The sequence below is a fragment of the Neolamprologus multifasciatus genome, chromosome 4 (genome assembly GCF_963576455.1).
Source record: "Neolamprologus multifasciatus chromosome 4, fNeoMul1.2, whole genome shotgun sequence".
Lineage (NCBI taxonomy): Eukaryota > Metazoa > Chordata > Actinopteri > Cichliformes > Cichlidae > Neolamprologus > Neolamprologus multifasciatus.
The window spans coordinates 508223-526532 of NC_140442.1; the positions used below are offsets into that span (position 1 = coordinate 508223).

The window sequence follows — 18310 nt, forward strand, 5'->3', positions numbered from 1 at the left end:
CACGCGCGCTCAACCCCCCCTCCTCTCCTCTCCCCCCTCCCTCCCGCTAGCCAGCTCGCTGCTAGCTCCGCTGCTAGCTCCTCCTGCCTCCGTGATCAGACGCACCGGCTCCATTCACATCACGGTGCTGTTGGGAAACCACCCCGCTCTCAGACCCTCTCAGACCCGCTGACGGCTCACAGAAGGGACGCCTCGTGTGTCAAATAACTGAAGATGATTAAGCTCTTTTCCCTGAAGCAGCAGAAGAAAGACGAGGAATCTGCTGGAGGAAACAGAACCGGAGCCGGGGGCAAGAAAGCCAGCGCGGCCCAGCTCCGAATACAGAAAGGTAGGCTCTGCTAGCCGAGAGTTACCCACCGGCCACGGGCCGACACCGAACCCACGGGACCCAGGGCTCTCAAACCCAGACCCGGTGTTGCTGTAGCTCACTCGGGCTAACGGCTGGCCGACTAACTGCGGCTGAAGCTGGTGTTAGCTACGGCTGCTAGCCCGGCTGTGCTACATGAAAACAAAACGCAGGCTAAAGGTGTTAGCACGCAGCTAGCAGCAGCTAGCAGCTAACAACACTAACCCGGAACACAGCTGCTAACAGCTAACGCCGGACAGCCGTAAACACTGACGGCTAACGGCAGCTAGCCTCTAACTGCTGTGTCAGTTCCGTGGGGTCCACTTCTACCTAACACCAGGTGAGTTAGGAACACAGGGACTCACTGGAACACCTGAGCACAGCGCCCACCTTCCTGACCCTCTGTCCTCCTCAGGTGCAGGTCGACCCGAGGGGCTGCAGGGCGACAGGTGAACGCAGATCAGAGCCCGGCTTAGACTGCAGGGTTAGAACCAGGCTGAACCTGTGTGGTGGATCACAGTAGACTCTGAGGGTCCTGCCTGCCTGTCAGACGTCTTGTGAGTCACCTGGTGTGGGTGACCAATAGGAGAACAGGCTCAGGTCCTTATTCTCAGAGTCCAGCTCACCTTATCAGGATCTGTCTGAATTATCAGCTCTATCTGTCTACTTTGCAGCATCTGACCTGGACAGGTCTGAAACCCTTCTCAACTTCTAAGTGATCTGCTGGAATGGGCTCTGTGGTTTCCATGGATCTGATTGGCTGGTTGTCGGTGGTTTCATACCTTTTGGTCTCTTATCTGGAGCATAACCCGAGCAGGAGTGACACAGGCCAAAAGGCTGGGCGGTGATGCCCCAGCAAGTGTCCAAGAAAAAGCACGTGTTCCTGACACCAACCACCTACTTCTTCTTGCCTCCACCCACCTGATGAATGACAATTTCAATCTCAGCGATTTGTGGGGTTGCAGAGGTTTGGGGTCCTGTAGGCCCGTGGGTCTGGGTTCCAACCTGTGTTTAGCATCTCTCTGAGACCGGAGTGACCACCTGGGCCTGCTCTGACCCACCACACGGGATCAAAGCAGTTCTGAAGATGGTCCAGATGTTTTGGTGCCTTAAACAACAAGAAGGTATCCAGTGGTTTCAGAATCACCCCCTAAACCTGCGAGAACATCAGGGTTTTTTACATTTGGAAGTTGTTCTTCCACATTTTGGCAAAAACGTTTTGACACATGAAAGTTGATTAGATTTGTTTCATAATGGTCCTTTTATTTCTTTACCTCGTGGGTCTAGGCCGTTAATTCTCATTGATGCTCATCTAGGTTTGTGTTCTTCTCTGGAGGTTATTGAGATTTTGGAGATGATGACATAACATTTTCAAGTCCTAAAGAACACAATATGTGGAGATTTTTAAGACTATTTAAATAGGTCCAGAGGTTTTAGAAGTCCTTAAATACCAAGGTGAGATTGAGAAATGCTGAAGGAGGTCTTGGAGAAGGTTCCAGTTCTAGCTGAAAGTCTTTTGGGACAGTTCAGAGACCCTCGTGTCAGCACTGCTTTTTCACAGGTCCTAGCATACAGACAAGGTGTTTAGAGCTCCAGATGTTTTCATGAGCCTCTGGAAGGTGAAAGAAGAAGAGATGAAGGACGTCTTTGATTCCCGAGGACGAATCAGAATCAGTAACACCTGCCTGTGTTTGTTTTTCAGACATCAATGAGTTGAACTTACCAAAGACGTGTGAGATCAACTTCCCCGATGATGACGACCTCCTCAACTTCAGACTCATCATTTCACCGGACGAGGTGCGTGTGTTTCGTTCAGAGACGTGATTGCATAAAAACTTTATTCCTCTCTGACTCTGAGGACAAACACCTGTGAGAGCTGCAGGTGTGCGTCAGTAACACGAGCAGTGCTGTGAAGCAGAGAAACACCTCCACCTGTGAGCGCAGGACCAGTTTCAGACACTGCTACACCAGAGCCGATTGTACATACACACACAGGTGTATGAAGCCTCAGGATGTACAGAGTGAGGATGAGGGGCTGATGATGCTGAGCTAACGATTCTGCCTCTGTTTGTCTTTTTGTCTCTCAGGGTTTTTACAAAGGAGGAAAGTTTGTCTTCAGCTTTAAGGTGAGAAACAGCCGTCTCTCTCTCTGCTCCACCCTCGGCTCCACCCTCGGCTCTTCATGCTGAAACAGTCTGACCCTCAGCAGCCTCCACTGGTCTAACAACAGGTGTCACCTGTGTAAAGTCCGGCCCACAGCGCCCTGACATCAATAAGAGGCTCGCTAATGTAGCTCCATTAGTTAATTATCACTTAAATATGAATTTGGCAGCGATGATAAAATCACTTTTTCCTTCCGTTTTCTCCACGACGCTCTCATTTTCTCTGCTGTTATGAATCAGGTGCTGCCTTTCACGCATGTTTAAATGTCCTCATGCTTGAGCTGTAAGAAGGTTCCTGCAGGTGAGCCCGTAAAGGACTCGCAGGTGGATTCATCATAATCGCTGACAGACTTGTGTGACGGTCCTACAGGTCTCCCGAGTCCACCTGATCTTCCTGCTGGCCCGCCTGCAGACTTCCTGCGGTGGCGGCTGCAGGCCGGTAGGAACGCCGGTGGGGGTCAGGAGAGGAGGCTCGTCGCTGATGATTTACAGGAAGGCTTCCAGGCTGAAGTGACTGTACAGCAAACTGTAAAACAACAGGTTTGAATTAGTGTTGGAGTTGCTGCTCCACACAGGGCCAATAAACGAACACACCACTAACCTTTGGCCACACAGCTCAGTCTTTGTCTCTGACCATCAGACTCTCCTGGAGGCATTTGGTTCATCCATGTGGGGCAGGTACACGTTTCAATCCAGCTTAAAGGTTTTGATTTTGGAGCAGGTGCTTCTTTCTCTCAGTCCGTGGCGATGTGAAACTGGCTTCGCTGTGGGTCGTGGCGGGCTTGAGTCTCAGTGGTTCCTGAACATCCCATCTGAAGGGACAGCTTGGGCCTTCTTCCAGGCCAAAGTGGTGACACATCTGAATAACCTGACCGTGTCAAAATAAAACTGGCTTAATAAAAGGTGTCTGTGTATCTGGGCCTGTGTGGATCAGAGAAAATCCAAAGCAAACTTGTTCTTTAGTCATTGAAGAGTTTGCTGTACGTCATTCAGCTCAAGTCCAAGGAGCTCGGGAAGAACGCCAGCAGACTTGTGTTTGGTTGCTGAAGACGTTTCGTCTCATCCAACAAGCTTCTTCAGCTCTAAACACTCATCTGCATCTAAAGGTCAAAGGTCACTCTATCCAGGATGCCAGTGCTCACATTCGCCACCTACACTGGTCTGAGATCCTTCCCAGACCCCTAACGCCCACTCACAACCTGCGTCAGGTGACTCAGTGGGTCACATGATGGGGTGGGGCAAAGTCCCACACCTTTTTCACACCTTGGCTGTGATGAGTCACATGATGAATTCTCTTAGGCCACTCCCTCTAGAGTCTGACAGAGAAGCTTCTGGGATGAAGCGTCGTCACAAACCTGTTCTTCCAACTGCTTTGATGTTTGCTGTAGTTGTTCCATCCTGACATCCACGCCTGTGATTGGCGGAGGCTTCTGACCTCACCTGTAGAGGCTCCTAATCTCAGCTCAGAGGGTCCGGCGGCATTTCGAGGGTCATCGGCGGGGGCTCGTTAAGAAGCAGGTGATCTGACTGTGTGTGTGTGTGTTTCAGGTAGGACAGGGTTACCCCCACGACCCCCCAAAGGTAAAGTGTGAGACGATGGTGTATCACCCCAACATCGACCTGGAGGGCAACGTCTGCCTAAACATCCTAAGGTGTGTGCGTTCTTAAAAACTTGAGGTCACACTGAGGTCAGACAGGTGAGCGTTTCCAGGTGAGGTCTTCTGCTGCTCACCTGTTCCTCCTTCTCCACAGAGAGGACTGGAAGCCCGTGCTGACAATAAACTCCATCATCTACGGCCTACAGTATCTATTTCTAGTGAGTGCGCATGTTTTCTGTTCTGCGGCTCAGTGCTGCCCTCAGCTGGTGAACGTTTTGTAACGAGACATTTAACGTCGTTGTCGCCTTCCCCGTCTCCCCCGCAGGAGCCAAACCCAGAGGATCCGCTGAACAAGGAGGCGGCGGAGGTCCTGCAGACGAACCGGCGGCTCTTCGAGCAGAATGTCCATCGCTCCCTGAGGGGCGGCTACGTGGGCGCCACCTACTTTGAGAGATGTCTTAAATAACTTAGCGTCCCATCATCCTCTGAGCTCCCCCCCATCCCACCTCCCCCCTCCCACCACCTTCACTACTTCTCCTCCCCCTCCTCCCCGGTCCTGCTCGTTGGCTGAAGCAGGAGCCGCGGCGACAGGAAGCAGCACACCAGAAGACGCTTTTCTGTTTCAAAACAAAAGAAGAAGAACCTCATCCTCCCCCTCTGCCCTCCTCCCTCCCCTCCCGTTTCTCTCTGTTTAACTTCTGAGACGCAGCATTGAACCGTCGACACGCCGCCGCGGGACGCCGACACACAACACACACCTGAATGGACTCAAAAAGATGGCTGCCAGCAGACGGCCGCCGATGATGATGATGATGGACGGGGGAGGGGGAGGGCAGGGTGGTCAGTGATGGCCATGATGCTGGTGATGACGATACTCATGTGATTTTTTTTTTTTTGTTAGTTTTCGAGTTTTTGGCGAGGGAGCCTGACATCAGACGGGCGGTTAGAATGGACCCGCCCCCTTGTTGGTTACATGCAAGTCCACTAGCAGCAAACTCCAAACCCTAGCAGCTTCAGTGTTGTATGGACACTTGTGGGCGGAGCTTGTGACCACCTGTAGGCGGAGCCTTAAAACCATCTGCTGCACCTGCAGGTGTAATGATAATGTCAGCACAAGGGGAGGGGCTTGTAGGAGAGGGGCCTTAAGCACATGCTCCATTTTTTATTTTTTTTCTTCTCCAGCAAAGGGGGAGTGGCTTGTGGGAGTGGGCGGAGTCTGTTAGCAATGCTAGGAGATGCTACATGTTTTTCATTTTTGTGTGCCTACACTGGAGGGAGGGGCTTGTTACTCCGCAGGTGGTGTGGAGGTGGAGCTTGATTTTATGTGAGGGGCTTGTTAGTGCCATTGTGCTTAAGGTGGTCACATGACGCTCTGCAGGTGTGGCGGGTGGACGAGTTTGGAGTTCGCTGCTAGATGGAAACATGAAGACAGGGTTGGTGGGCGGAGCTGTGTGAGATGGGTGGGGCTGTTATAGGGTGGGAGGGTTATGTTTAAAGGCTTGTAGGTCTGGGGGCAGGGTTACAGGGGGAGGGGGGGTCGATTTTCATTTGGGGGGGTTGTGGGTGGGGTTAAGGGGGAGGGGCTTAAAATGTTACGATTCTATTGTGTATATTGAAACCCCGGCTGTTCACACTGACTGCAGTATGATTTATGTTAAATAAAATATGAAGTTGAATGAGTAGAGCTGTGCTGACGTCACTTCCGTCCTCGATCGCCACAGATGATGTCACCAGTGTGGGGGGAGGAGCTTGAAGATGGTGAGGTAAGGCTCTGCGGCGAGCTCGGCGGCGGAGCTCGGCGGCGGAGCTCTACGCCTCGGTGCTCGGTGGTGTAAGGATAACATGAAGCTCGTGGTGCATATTTTCTGTGCTGATGTTAATACCTGAGCAGACCTCAGCAGCCTGAGACCCTGCCCTACGGTAATCAGCTGACCGTGGAGAGACAGCGGCCCTGGCGTCCCGTTTCAGCACCACGCTCAGTTTCGGTGAGCTCGTTACGACCAGGAGCTGTAGTAACATGGGTGGGACAGTAGGGGGCACTGAGCTAATAACCTGCTTTTAGGAAGTTGTCGGACTGCCTGGCAGGTCGGAGCACGCAGCAGACGTTTAAACCTTTCGCATGTCAAACAGGGACATGATTTCTGTTTCAGCGTCACCGATGACAACCATGGACTCGTGCAGCGAGCGTGCGTTACCTGGTTCTTTTAATCTAATAACGAGTGTCATTGTTTAAGAGCATGTGACTGGTCCTGAGCTCGTCCCACAGAGAAACAAGCTGGAGCGATGGCGCTCAGCAGCAGGAAGTAAAACCAATCATCAGAAGGTGAAAATTAAGAAATGAAACAAAGAGTTTCTGATCCGAGCTGTGATGTGAGGGTCGCGTCTGGACGCATGGAGGGATTTTGCGATTGTGGCGTGATCCCAGATCTGAACCTTGACCTTTGATCACAGTAAGTTTGTTTCAGCAACATGAATAAAAGAAAACAAAAACCAAGGTCAACAACCTCAATTATTCTTTTCTTTATTTAACAAGTTCACTTTTATCTCCAACATTATTCGACACATCTACCAGAAAAACGAGCTTCACAGTCCACGGACGTCTGGCAAAAATCCGCTGAAACGTTTGTTTTTCATAAAATATTTGAACTGTCAGTTATTAACCATCACCATGGCTGCAGTTCCTCTGACGTCCACTAGAAGCTGCTGCGCCCCCAAAAAGGTTGTCAATATGTTGCCAAAAAAAGGCAACACATTTAGAAAAATATGAAAACAGAATTTAACTATTGTTCTATAAACTGTTACATTAAATGTGACGCAGTCATGACATCAAATATTTGCTTTGAGTTTAATTTTATGTTTAGTGTTTCACAAAAGCTCAGTGAAGGTTTAGTGTTACTAATCTTTTAGTTTTACAGCGTTACAAAAACAAACTGGTTACACAAAGTGAAAACTTTCATTCTTTATATCATTTTAATTAAAAAAAAAAATTGTTTCCTTGATTCATTTGATGTATTTTTATGAGCATATTTACAAATTTAAGAAGCAGCTCTGGCTGTAAGAGCACATCGTTCTTCAGTGATCAAAATACAAAATCATCGCCTGTCAGGATCTAACGGGGACAAAACGAGACAAACATCCTTTGTTGTTTCAAGTCTCACTGCAGAGTCTGGAGATCAACGTGAGGACGATTCGACTCCACCTGCAGTTCCTCTGCTCTTAGTTCGCTCGGCATTGACCCTCCGGTTGGTCCCGGTTCTGGTCCCGGTCCCTCAGGCCGGGTGCTGCAGCGTGGTGAGGAGGATCAGGGGGACCTCTTTGTCTCCGGTCCCCAGCAGAGGAAACATCCTCTCGGTGAACTCAGTGGATGTGTGGAAGCTGTAGATCTCTGAGCCCGACTTGACGTTGTAAAGGGACACCTGACCCTCCTCCATGTCCAGGAACACGCCCACCTGTCGCAGCTTGGGGTGGTGACCTTTGACCTGCAGGTGAGACGCAAACAGAATGCGATTAAGACGAGTCGACAGAAGCGTCAAGGTGTGGAAGCCCACTGGTGCCAAAAAGACACTGTGGTGTTTTTGTATTCATTAAAGTTTAACTGTTGCATTAAAAACATAAACGACGTGAAAATGAAGAATCACTTTTTAGATTTAAGTTTTTAAACACGCTGAGCTTTACAGGATGGGCCTGTTTGCTTCTTCTTGCCTTAAAATTTTGTTTTAACACACAATAGAATTAATTTGATCAGATTTTAAAGTTATTAAATGTGTGGAAATGATGGATTTTGGGTGCTTTTTTAACTTATTTCAATTAAATTTAGAGATTTTCTATGTTAAAGTCACGCTGACCAAAATCATGTTTAAGTCTGAATGGCTGCTTTCTCGCGGCACCAGTGGGCTTCCGTACATAAAGTGAAACGTGGACTGGACCTTGGTGAGCGGCGGCGTGGTGAGCGCCCTCAGCTGGCTGCTGCTCCACCAGATGGCGTAGTATCCGTGAGACGGGCACATATCGAACAGACCCTTCCTCTGAGCCGACTCGCTGACCACGCCCAGCTTCCAGTCCTTATTCTCCCCGACGCACACCTGAAAAACACACCTGAGATCAGACCTTGGTCCTGCTAGCCGTTACTGAACCCAGTCCCAAGGCCGGTTGGGTCCTGACCTCCCAGTAGTGGCGCCCGGAGCTGAATCCCTCCTTGGCGAGGACGCAGGACCAGACGTCGAACCTGTGCGGGCTGTTTCTGTAGAACTGCAGCTTCTCTCCTCTCTTCAGCTGCTTACGGTCCTCGGACAGGATCAGGAAGGGATACGCCGTCACCGGGTTCAGCGTCACGTCCTCTGGAAGCAACAAGCACAGGTAAACATGACAGCGAGGTCCCCTGGAGGCTGAAATAGTGTCATCACAATGGGAATAACTCGATCCAGGACGATCCCGACACCACAGGATGAGTAAAGGTGGACTTCCCCTGTTTGAGCCTTGGAGTTTCATATCAGTGATCTCAGAGTCGGTAACCCTGTGAATCTGAAGGTCGAGAGGGCACATCCCCTTTGAAGGGCAGCCAATCACAACGTTCAGAGGATGAAGAGAGGACCTGCGCTGAGGCTCAGTGTCTGATACAGGAGGATTATTTTGAACTGAATCATGCAAAGCTCCTCTACAGTCCTCACCATGAGGCTCAACCTGCAGTTCCTCCAGTAGAGGCAGCAGTGAGTCAGCCCCCCCATGTTAAAACTTCACAGCAGAAACAAACGTTTACAGCCTGAACCTGTTTGGTTCTGTGTATCATTTAAAATGTGCTTTATTAGGGGGTGTGGCCTCTGTGACTGAAAGGTGGATGGTGACACAGGTGGCTAGCTTCACCTGAGCTGGACCTCTGGACCGTGTTTGGGCTGTTTAATGAGATCATGTGACCAGTAACGTGGCTGCTGTGAGGTTACTGTGGTAAGAGAGCGTCTGGGGGGCGGAGCCAGAGTGTTTTACTTGGATGTTGCCCAGCATTAGCATTAGCATTAGCTGTCTGTCTGTGTGAATGCAGTTGTAACCAAACCCGACCTGCATCAACCGAATCACCCAGAAACCAAAACGCTGAACAGCTCACCCATGTAGAGTCGGGCCTTCTTGTATCCTGCAACAACAAATGAACATTTCATCAGCAATCTGAAACAAGCTCTCATCTCTTCACACACCTCCCACCGCTCCAGCTTCACTAACAATCACCTGATAACAACTCAGTGTTTTTATCGTTTCACTTCATCTTTGTGTCGTTTAAAAACAACCAGCATTTAAAAAAATCTGTCATCTTTGATTTGACATAATGTCGTTATCGGTGTCTGAAAGGCTCACGGTCGCATCCATGTCTGCTGCACACTCACAGGTACGTACCTGACACCTGCTTGCTCTTCTTTAGGTCTGAAAGTAGACAGGAAAACACTCAGTTATTCTTTCACAATAAAAGCCCCACAACTCATTTTATCAACATAAGAAATTGTGGGACGAGCAACACTTCCCTAAATAAGTCAAGCTGTCGAGGTAAGCAACATGTTATCACTAAACAAGTGGTTCCCACAGCAGAGACAGAGACACTGTGGACGTTCAGGCACAGGAAGAAAAGTGAAGCTGCGCGTGCACATCTGCTGATCTGAAGGTTTGTGCTTCAATCGTGCTAAATATCACTGTGCATGATACCGACCCCATCAGAGTCCATGTGCGCACTCATGTCCACATGTGTGCACGTGCGAGGACATGCGTGCACGTGCGAGGACATGTGTGCACGTGAGTAGACCAGGCTATATAAAAACCGCTCCACAGCGTGCAGTGAGGTGATGATAACATACATTTATGATCAGCGTGTGTTTTAGTGGGTGGTGTCTTGAGTGGATGTGCAACAGCGCTCCATCCTACACCGTGGTGTAGCTGCTGCTGACGGAGCTCGCTGCTCTGACTTATTCTGACTGGATCAATTCTTTCCCTCAGTGAGGACAATAGAGTAGAGTAGAGTCACTCTTTATTGCAGGGCTCCACAGAGGAGCAGTTCCTAAGTGCTTGGAATGATCGGAATGTCGGGATTTGAACCCGGAATGTGTCACACCTGCAGGTAGATACAGGAAGTGACCTCTGACCTCTCACCTTTCAGGGACCACTGGCTCTTCCTGAGACTGGCCGTGCTGGCTCTCAGACTGAGCATGCTCTCGGCCGCCATCATGTCGCCGGCTGAAACTGAAACAGGAGAAAGAAACGACTCAGAGGAAACATCTGGAACCCAACATCTGCAGACCGTGCTGTAACATCTGGAACTCACAGGAGTCCGCTCGGGATCCTCGGGATCCTCGCAGGCCTCGCGAGCGGATCTCCCCGGTCCGGATCTCCTCCATCTTTTCCTTGACCTCGGACAGAGCGAGCTTCACCTCGCCCAGATGGAAGTGGAGCACCAGCTGTGAGTCGTCATCCGCCTGCAGATCCTCGGCCAGAGGAGCCGTGGTTGCCTCGTACGTCTGAGGGAGGAAGAGGGGTGAGGAAGAAGAGGGGTGATGATGAAGAGGAGTGATGAAGAAGAGGGGTGATGAAGAGGAGTGAGGAAGAGGAGTGATGAAGAGGGGTGGTGATGAAGAGGAGTGGTGAGGAAGAGGGGTGATGAAGAAGAGGGGTGATGAAGAGGAGTGAGGAAGAGGGGTGATGATGAAGAGGGGTGATGAAGAGGGGTGATGAAGAGGGGTGATGAAGAGGGGTGAGGAAGAGGAGTGATGAAGAGGAGTGATGAAGAAGAGTGAGGATGAAGAGGGGTGGTGATGAAGAGGGGTGAGGATGAAGAGGGGTGAGGATGAAGAGGGGTGAGGATGAAGAGGGGTGAGGATGAAGAGGGGTGATGAAGAGGAGTGATGATGAAGAGGGGTGATGATGAAGAGTGATGAAGAGGAGTGAAGATGAAGAGGGGTGGTGATGAAGAGGGTTGAGGATGAAGAGGGGTGAGGATGAAGAGGGGTGATGAAGAGGAGTGATGAAGAAGAGGGGTGATGATGAAGAGGGGTGATGATGAAGAGGGGTGATGATGAAGAGGAGTGAGGAAGAGGGGTGATGAAGAGGGGTGAGGAAGAGGAGTGATGAAGAGGGGTGGTGATGAAGAGGGTTGAGGATGAAGAGGGGTGATGAAGAGGAGTGATGAAGAAGAGGGGTGATGATGAAGAGGGGTGAGGAAGAGGGGTGAGGAAGAGGGGTGAGGAAGAGGGGTGAGGAAGAGGAGTGATGAAGAGGGGTGATGATGAAGAGGAGTGAGGAAGAGGGGTGATGAAGAGGGGTGATGAAGAGGAGTGAGGAAGAGGGGTGATGAAGAGGAGTGAGGAAGAGGAGTGATGAAGAGGGGTGATGAAGAGGAGTGAGGATGAAGAGGGGTGGTGATGAAGAGGGTTGAGGATGAAGAGGGGTGATGAAGAGGGGTGATGATGAAGAGGAGTGAGGAAGAGGGGTGATGATGAAGAGGGGTGATGATGAAGAGGGGTGATGAAGAAGAGGGGTGATGAAGAAGAGGAGTGAGGAAGAGGGGTGAGGATGAAGAGGGGTGATGATGAAGAGGGGTGAGGAAGAGGGGTGATGATGAAGAGGGGTGAATGAAGAGGGGTGATGAAGAGGGTTGAGGATGAAGAGGGGTGATGAAGAGGAGTGATGATGAAGAGGGGTGATGATGAAGAGGGGTGATGATGAAGAGGAGTGATGATGAAGAGGGGTGATGATGAAGAGGGGTGAGGAAGAGGAGTGATGAAGAGGGGTGAGGAAGAGGGGTGATGAAGAGGGGTGATGATGAAGAGGGGTGATGATGAAGAGGGGTGAGGAAGAGGAGTGATGAAGGGGGGTGAGGAAGAGGGGTGATGAAGAGGCGTCCTCACCTTCAGGAAGGCGATGTGATCTTGACTGGTCGCCTGCGCCTCCAGCGCCGCTCTCCTCTCCGTCAGCTGGCTAAGCTCCTCCTCCAGGCGGTTCACCATCCCCTCCCCCTTTGTCATCACAGCCTCCAGCTGGGTCACGATCCCGCCCACCACGTGAGACCGGATCTGGTCCAGCGAGTCGGACAGGTCGTTCAGCGGGAGTTCAACCTCGCCACGCTCTCTGTCAGCATGGCTCTGAAACACAGACGGGTTCAGATGGTTGGTGAGAAGAGAGCGACAACGCCATCGTCTTCCACACGCTCCACCCACCCCGCCACGTTTTTAACATCAGGAGCAAACAGGTGTCACCTGCAGGCCGTCCAGCTTCTTCTTCAGCTTCGTCACACGGATCTCCTTCTCCTTGATGCGGTTCAGGATCTCCTGCTCCGTCCTGGACACCTGTTTCTGCAGAGGCAGCGGACAAAGATCACTTTGGACCAAACGATGAATTTACTTTGTGTTCATCTCCAAGGATTTATTTTCATTCCAGAATGTTTGTTCATCGTTTTAAAATCTTTGTTTTTCATCAAAATAAACAAAAAAAAATCTTAACAATTACAAAAATGCATTAATTTAAAATAAAATTCACAAATTTACAACAAATAATAAATGTAATTATAAATTAAATGACGAATTGTAATGAGCAGCATTAACAAACATAACAGTCAATAAAAAAATAGAATCAAATTACTTGAATAAATGGCGTTCCCGGGAATAATCTGGGATATTTGTACCTGCTTGCTGAGCCTCTCAGTTTGCACGGAGACAGTTTTATGCACTCGATGTTCCTGCAGCACGCAGATGGCACAGATGCAGCTCTCACACGTCCTGCAGTACACCTGCACAGGTGAGCCATCAATGCAGAACATGAACTGATGTGGAAAAGTTTTACTGACATGATCAAATAAAAACTGTTATTAAAATAAAACAAATGATTTTTGAATTTGTTCAAAATATATAAAATTATTGTAACATCTGAAACTAAAAAAACATTAAAATATTTAAATGTTACATAAACATCAAGTCATCATAGAGGAAAATAAATACCTCCATCAGGCGCCGGTGGACGGAGCAGGTGCGGCCCCTCAGGGCCTCCTGGGGGTCCATCAGGGGGTGTTTGGCGTAGAATGGCGTGGTGTGATGTGGCTGCACGTGCTCAGTGCAGTAGGAGGCGGTGCAGGTGAGACAGGAGCTGACGGCGGGCTGTTTGATTCCCGTACAAACGTCGCACCACACTACGTCCCCGTTCGCCTGAGCTACTGATGGCTCAGGCGTCAGGAAGGGGTTGGTGTTCACGGTGCCTGCCATCGCGGCGCCGGGCGCCCCGTTACCGAAGGGCGGAGCATAGTGAGTCTGTTTGAACTTTTCTGCGATCTGAGCGAAGACTTTGTTGATGCTGAGCTGAGGACGTCCTTCAAACTGATGTTTGCACAGCGGACAGGTGGACACGGCACTGGACGCCCAGTAACCACCGATACACGCCTGCGGGCACAGGACGCACCAGTAACCCACGGCACCTGAACGCACCCCCAGCTAGTTTCCTGTTTGCATTACTAACACTGCTGCAGACCCTGTGATTGGTTAGTTCTTAAAATGCTGTAAAGCAGGAAGAAAACCCGACCTGCCAAAAACAGCAGCTGATCAACACCGTCGTCGTCATAGTAACAGCAACAACAACAACAACACGAGAGCAGCTTGTACAAATGAAGCATTTCAGGACGTGACGAGCAGCAGAAACACGTCACTGATCACAGATTTGTTCACGTTTTCAGGTGACCCTTCAGCAGCGTCCACGCACAGCCCCCCCTCTGCTCACACCTGCAGGTGGGACTCACCTGGCAGAAGTTATGTCCACAGGGGGTGGAGACGGGGTCGGTGAACAGGTCGAGGCAGATGGAGCAGGTGAGCTCCTGCTCGGTGAACAGCTCCGCCGACTCCGCCATCGTGCTGCTCCTGGAGGAGGACAGAGGAGGCGGGGTTTAGGATTGGGCGCTTTAACATCTGTAACCTTTCAGAGCGCCACCGCCCGGCGACCCAGATGTTCTGACTGATAAACTTCAGTCAGAACATCTGGTTTGCTTCACCGTAACGATGCTTCATGGCCACCAACCAGACCTGTGGGTGCAGCAGCAGCCCGAGTCTGTGGGCGTGTGTTTATCTGCTCAGACCTGCAGGACGCCCTCGCCAAACCGCACTGAACTCTGACCCAGAACCACAAACACCAGCAATAAGTCAGAGGGACAGACAGGTGGGCACACCTGCTCAGGCGGAGAGGGCGGGGCCAGGTGAAGCTTCCAGGCCTTAAAAGATTAAAACTGTGTTTTTAAGCCGACACGTGAAACTGCAGTTCAGAGTGAAGCAGGCTGAGGCGCGTCTGCGAGGAGAGCGTGGCCTCGGCGCCCTGCAGCATCACGCTCCGTGAGCTCCCGCTGAACTGGACACTCTGGATGCTGATGGAGAGGCGGCCGAGCGAGTCGGGTGGGCTGCTGCGCCTCGGCCCGTTTCCTCCGTGACTCTGAGTTTGGGATTGTTCGCAGGAGATCGGCGTCACTGCGCTGGAGGAAGTGGATCTGACAACAGCGCGAGCGCCTCAGCGTCAGCGTGATCCTCCGTGTTCACGCTCGGTCATCCAGGTGAGGAAACCCCGAACGGTTGATGCTGTTCATCTGGATCAGACGAACAGCATCAACCTTTCAGGTCCTCCGGCTTGTTCGAGCAGCTCCACCCTAGAGGCAGACGTTGGTGGGGCTTCAGCCAGAGGATGACCTCTCACCTTCATCACTCTCAAAGCGAGGACGCGCCCCTCCTCTTCCTCAGAGGCCGAGCAGGCGATTCGTCTGTGATGAGATCATTTCAAACAAACTCATCTTCACTCTGAGCTTCAGCTGATTTCATTCCCGTCAGGATCAAAGCGTCGCTCCGCCAACATCTGGAAACATCTGCACATCTACACTGTAAAACACTCAGAGAGCAGCTGAGCCCCGGGGGGGGGGGGGGGGGGGGGGGGGGTCGCTCACACACCCTTTCATTAACCAGCAAAGTAGCCCTGAGTCCCTCGTGACAGAACAAACTCCATCATCAGGGAACCTCACGAGGAGGTCCGGGTCAGTTTCTCGCTGGTATTAAGCTGCAAGTCCAGTCTCTGTCTGAAAGAACGCTTCCAAAATTCCCTGATCCAGAGCCAGACAAAGTTCATCGTCTCTGGAAAATGGAAAACAAATCCATCGGGAAGTTTGACAGGAATCCTGATAGAAACCGAATCATCTGTGAAGTATAAAGCCCACACCTGCTCACCTCAGAGAAACAAACTGCTGATGATGAAGCAGCACCAGGATGGACTTAAACGGCCCACCTGTTCTTAGCCACACCTGCACAGGTCACCAGCCAATCACAGGGCTGTTTATCACAGCTGAGCCTCGAGGCCAGGGCTGGTATCGATTCACCAGGTCAGTTTTCACTCAGTCAGTCAGAAATATTCTAATTCTGATCAGTTATCAGTTCATCTCCAGATGTTCTGTCTGTGTATAAAACAAAGCTGTGAGACTTGATCAGAGGTGAGAGCATCACAGCAGAGGCTACAACAGAAACACATGAAGCAGATTTTCCTGCCTTTCTAAAGCAGATAAGCTTAAACCTCGTGGCTCAAGAGGTGGGAGTTCGCCTTGTAATCAGACGGTTGCCGGTTCGAGCCCCGAAGACACTTCACCCGTTGCCTACTGGTGGTGGTCAGAGGGCCCAGTGGCGCCAGTGCAGCCTCGCCTCGGTCAGTGCGCCCCAGGGTGGCTGTGGCTTTCCATCACCTGTGTGTGAATGTGTGTAAAGTGCTACACAAATCCAGACCATTTAAAATAAAACCATGAATCAACATGTGAAGATGAGCTGATGCTGCTGAAGTGAAGCAGAGTCACAGACACAGCTGAGCGATCGTTCAGTGTGAACAGAGACGAGGCTTTGCTGCCAGAGGCCGAAGCACTGAACACAGCAGCAGAGAATAATGCAGAAAACAGATTTGATGGTAAACTGGTCTCTGAGAGAGAGAGAGCTGTGCAGGACGTAACAGCAGAGTCAGTGATGATGATGATCAAACATGAAGCATAGTTTGATCTTCTGCTGCTGGGTCAGTCAGGTTTGGTCAGAGTGATGAAACCTGCAGCTCAGAAACGGCGTCTGTGGACGATCCACGCTCGGTGTTTACATGTTTGTGCTGAATCGATTTAATAACCCCCCCCACCCCACCACCACTGCTCGAGACCATGTAATACTTTATTGTTTTGATTTTGTCTTCCGTCTGTAACTTCCTGTTTTAATGGTGGAGCTGCGGCTGAATCTGTTTTCAAAACTTAAACTTCCTGTTTTTCGACCACCTTATCATGACCACATGCCATATCTCTATATCACTATCATGGTTAACTGTACACTGAATGTCCCTTATACATTTTATTTTTAGATTTGTTTGTTGTTTGTTTGTTTTCCTTCTCTATTTCTGTTATCTTTTGGGGTATTGTAAATACTGAACAGCAAACTACTGTATGTTCAATGTTTTGTTATTAACACGCTGCTGTGACTGAAAATAAGATTTATAAAAAAAAACTTCCTGTTTTTCCTCCATTATTTCCAGAGCAGGAAGTGAGAGCTGAGTAAAAACATGCGGGAACGTGGATGCGCGTGCCCCGAGTGCTGGATCAACAGCTGTTACGTGTTTCATCACGAGCAGCTCTGCGTCACAGTCAGAGCTGAGATCAGCACATGGAAATAAATCAGAGTCATTTTAAATGTAACCGGACAGATTCCCACAGAGAAACGAAAACAGTCTAAAATCATCGGTTCGGTTTGTTTGTTTCAAAATGAGCAGAGAGTGAAAAATACTTCATGTAACTTCAGATCGTCGGGATTTTAAATCCTGAGACAGTCGGAGCATCTCTGCACCAGCGTCTGCGCGGCTCGAGTCAGCCTGACACCGCCCCCACTGGGGCGCCGTCAGGTGTCTGCACGCCACCGGTGGGTTAGGACCAACGCGTCCCTGTGTGGATTTAACCCAGCAGCACCACAGCTCCACTTCTGCCTCCCACAGCTGCTCGTGTCCAGTGAGCGACGAGGTGGAACAGGAAGCAGAGAAACACCTTTCCTCGTCACAGCAGCCAATCAGATCCTCTCCATGACCCAGAAACCTTCAGACATCAGCGTGTCTGCAGCTCAGGTGTGAGCCTCTCCACAGGTGCTCAGACTCAGACTTTGTTGTAAAGATTTTGTTGTCACACGTCAGGTTAGAAATCAAACCTACAGCAGACTCCACCCGCAGCTCGGACTCAGGAGGCCAAACTCACAGGAACACCTGCACAGGTGTGCTCACCTGACCAATCAGACACAGCCAAACCTAAACTCTCTCCGCCGCGCGTTTCTGTTCCTGTGATTTAAGATCTGTGAGTCCAGATCTTTCTACGTGAAACAGGGAGAAGTTCTTACCTTCCTCTGTCGGGTCAGCCGCTTCTGGATCCTGAAACTCTGGTTAGTGCTCCTCTGTGATGTGGGCGGGGCCAACAGGTGCAGAAAGCGGTCAGGTTAGTTTGGCGGGTGGATTTATGGGTGGGTGTTTATGCAGCTGGGGGGTGAGATTGTTGCTCCTCCCACTTTCAGACACATTTTAACATCCGATCGATCGAAACACGATCAGATCGAAACCTTTTATTAGTTTTTAAAAATGTTTCAGTCCCAAACTTTAAAAACAAAGAAACATTAAAATGAACTTCTCATAACTTCAATCATGTCATCAGACAAACAAACTAAATGAAACAACAATAAAACAAAAATGTATCTAAATTATAGCTGATGAAACAAATATTAGTAAACAAACGTTTTAATAAATGTTATAAAATAAACATGAAATGAAAACATTTATTACATTTATTATATTTATTTATTCATTTAATAAAAACTTAAAACAGAAAAAAATCTTTCAAACTTTATTCTCAACAAGAATTTGACCTTTGACCTCTGGAACTGTGATGGCAGCAGGTTGGGTGATGCCTGGCTCGAGGGTCAAGTTAACGTGACGGTTGGAAGTGACGCGAACTTTTCATGCTTCAGCCTGAAGGAGGCGGACGGACAGGACCGAGGACATTCCTGCAGCAGCAGCGAGCTGGCACATCCAGTTTGACGGTGATCTTCCCGTCATCTGATTGGTCACTTCTGCAACTTCCTCAATGCTGACTCATCATGAAACAGCTGTTTGCTCTACGGAAGCTCAATGATGCCAAAACAGCTCAAAAATCCCTAAATTCACTTGATGAT

The 18310-nt window shown here is 49.9% G+C and overlaps 2 protein-coding genes and 1 long non-coding RNA gene across 3 annotated transcripts; 2 read left to right on the forward strand and 1 right to left on the reverse strand.

Moving 5' to 3' along the window:
* Window positions 1-26: 26 nt before the first annotated feature.
* ube2m (ubiquitin conjugating enzyme E2 M) lies at window positions 27-4630 on the forward strand. The gene is made up of 6 exons (XM_085156588.1): window positions 27-328; window positions 2049-2143; window positions 2434-2472; window positions 4057-4160; window positions 4261-4324; window positions 4432-4630. The coding sequence occupies exons 1-6, from the start codon at window positions 214-216 to the stop codon at window positions 4570-4572; spliced, it is 558 nt and encodes a 185-aa protein (XP_085012714.1). The 5' UTR covers window positions 27-213; the 3' UTR covers window positions 4573-4630.
* Window positions 4631-7088: 2458 nt separating this feature from the next.
* btr30 (bloodthirsty-related gene family, member 30) lies at window positions 7089-17794 on the reverse strand. The gene is made up of 13 exons (XM_085156520.1): window positions 17486-17794; window positions 13858-13975; window positions 13070-13504; window positions 12757-12861; window positions 12332-12427; window positions 11984-12217; window positions 10405-10597; window positions 10233-10322; window positions 9489-9515; window positions 9205-9231; window positions 8268-8443; window positions 8033-8188; window positions 7089-7585 (listed from the first exon to the last, which is right to left on the reverse strand). The coding sequence occupies exons 2-13, from the start codon at window positions 13963-13965 to the stop codon at window positions 7376-7378; spliced, it is 1857 nt and encodes a 618-aa protein (XP_085012646.1). The 5' UTR covers window positions 13966-13975; window positions 17486-17794; the 3' UTR covers window positions 7089-7375.
* On the forward strand, window positions 16682-18309 carry LOC146519346 (uncharacterized). Its single transcript, XR_014873672.1, has 2 exons — window positions 16682-17527; window positions 18032-18309. It is a non-coding gene; the product is annotated as an uncharacterized LOC146519346 (long non-coding RNA).
* Window position 18310: the final 1 nt, after the last annotated feature.

Excerpts from the sequence above, each read along its gene's own strand:
- ube2m (XM_085156588.1), top strand. The coding sequence starts at position 214 with ATGATTAAGCTCTTTTCCCTGAAGCAGCAGAAGAAAGACGAGGAATCT. Across the intron at positions 2,144-2,433 it reads TCATCATTTCACCGGACGAG|GGTTTTTACAAAGGAGGAAA; the intron begins GTGCGTGTGTTT and ends TTTGTCTCTCAG. Across the intron at positions 2,473-4,056 it reads AGTTTGTCTTCAGCTTTAAG|GTAGGACAGGGTTACCCCCA; the intron begins GTGAGAAACAGC and ends TGTGTGTTTCAG.
- btr30 (XM_085156520.1), bottom strand. The coding sequence starts at position 13,965 with ATGGCGGAGTCGGCGGAGCTGTTCACCGAGCAGGAGCTCACCTGCTCC. Across the intron at positions 12,862-13,069 it reads TCCACCGGCGCCTGATGGAG|GTGTACTGCAGGACGTGTGA; the intron begins GTATTTATTTTC and ends TCACCTGTGCAG. Across the intron at positions 7,586-8,032 it reads CCACGCCGCCGCTCACCAAG|GTCAAAGGTCACCACCCCAA; the intron begins GTCCAGTCCACG and ends TCTCACCTGCAG.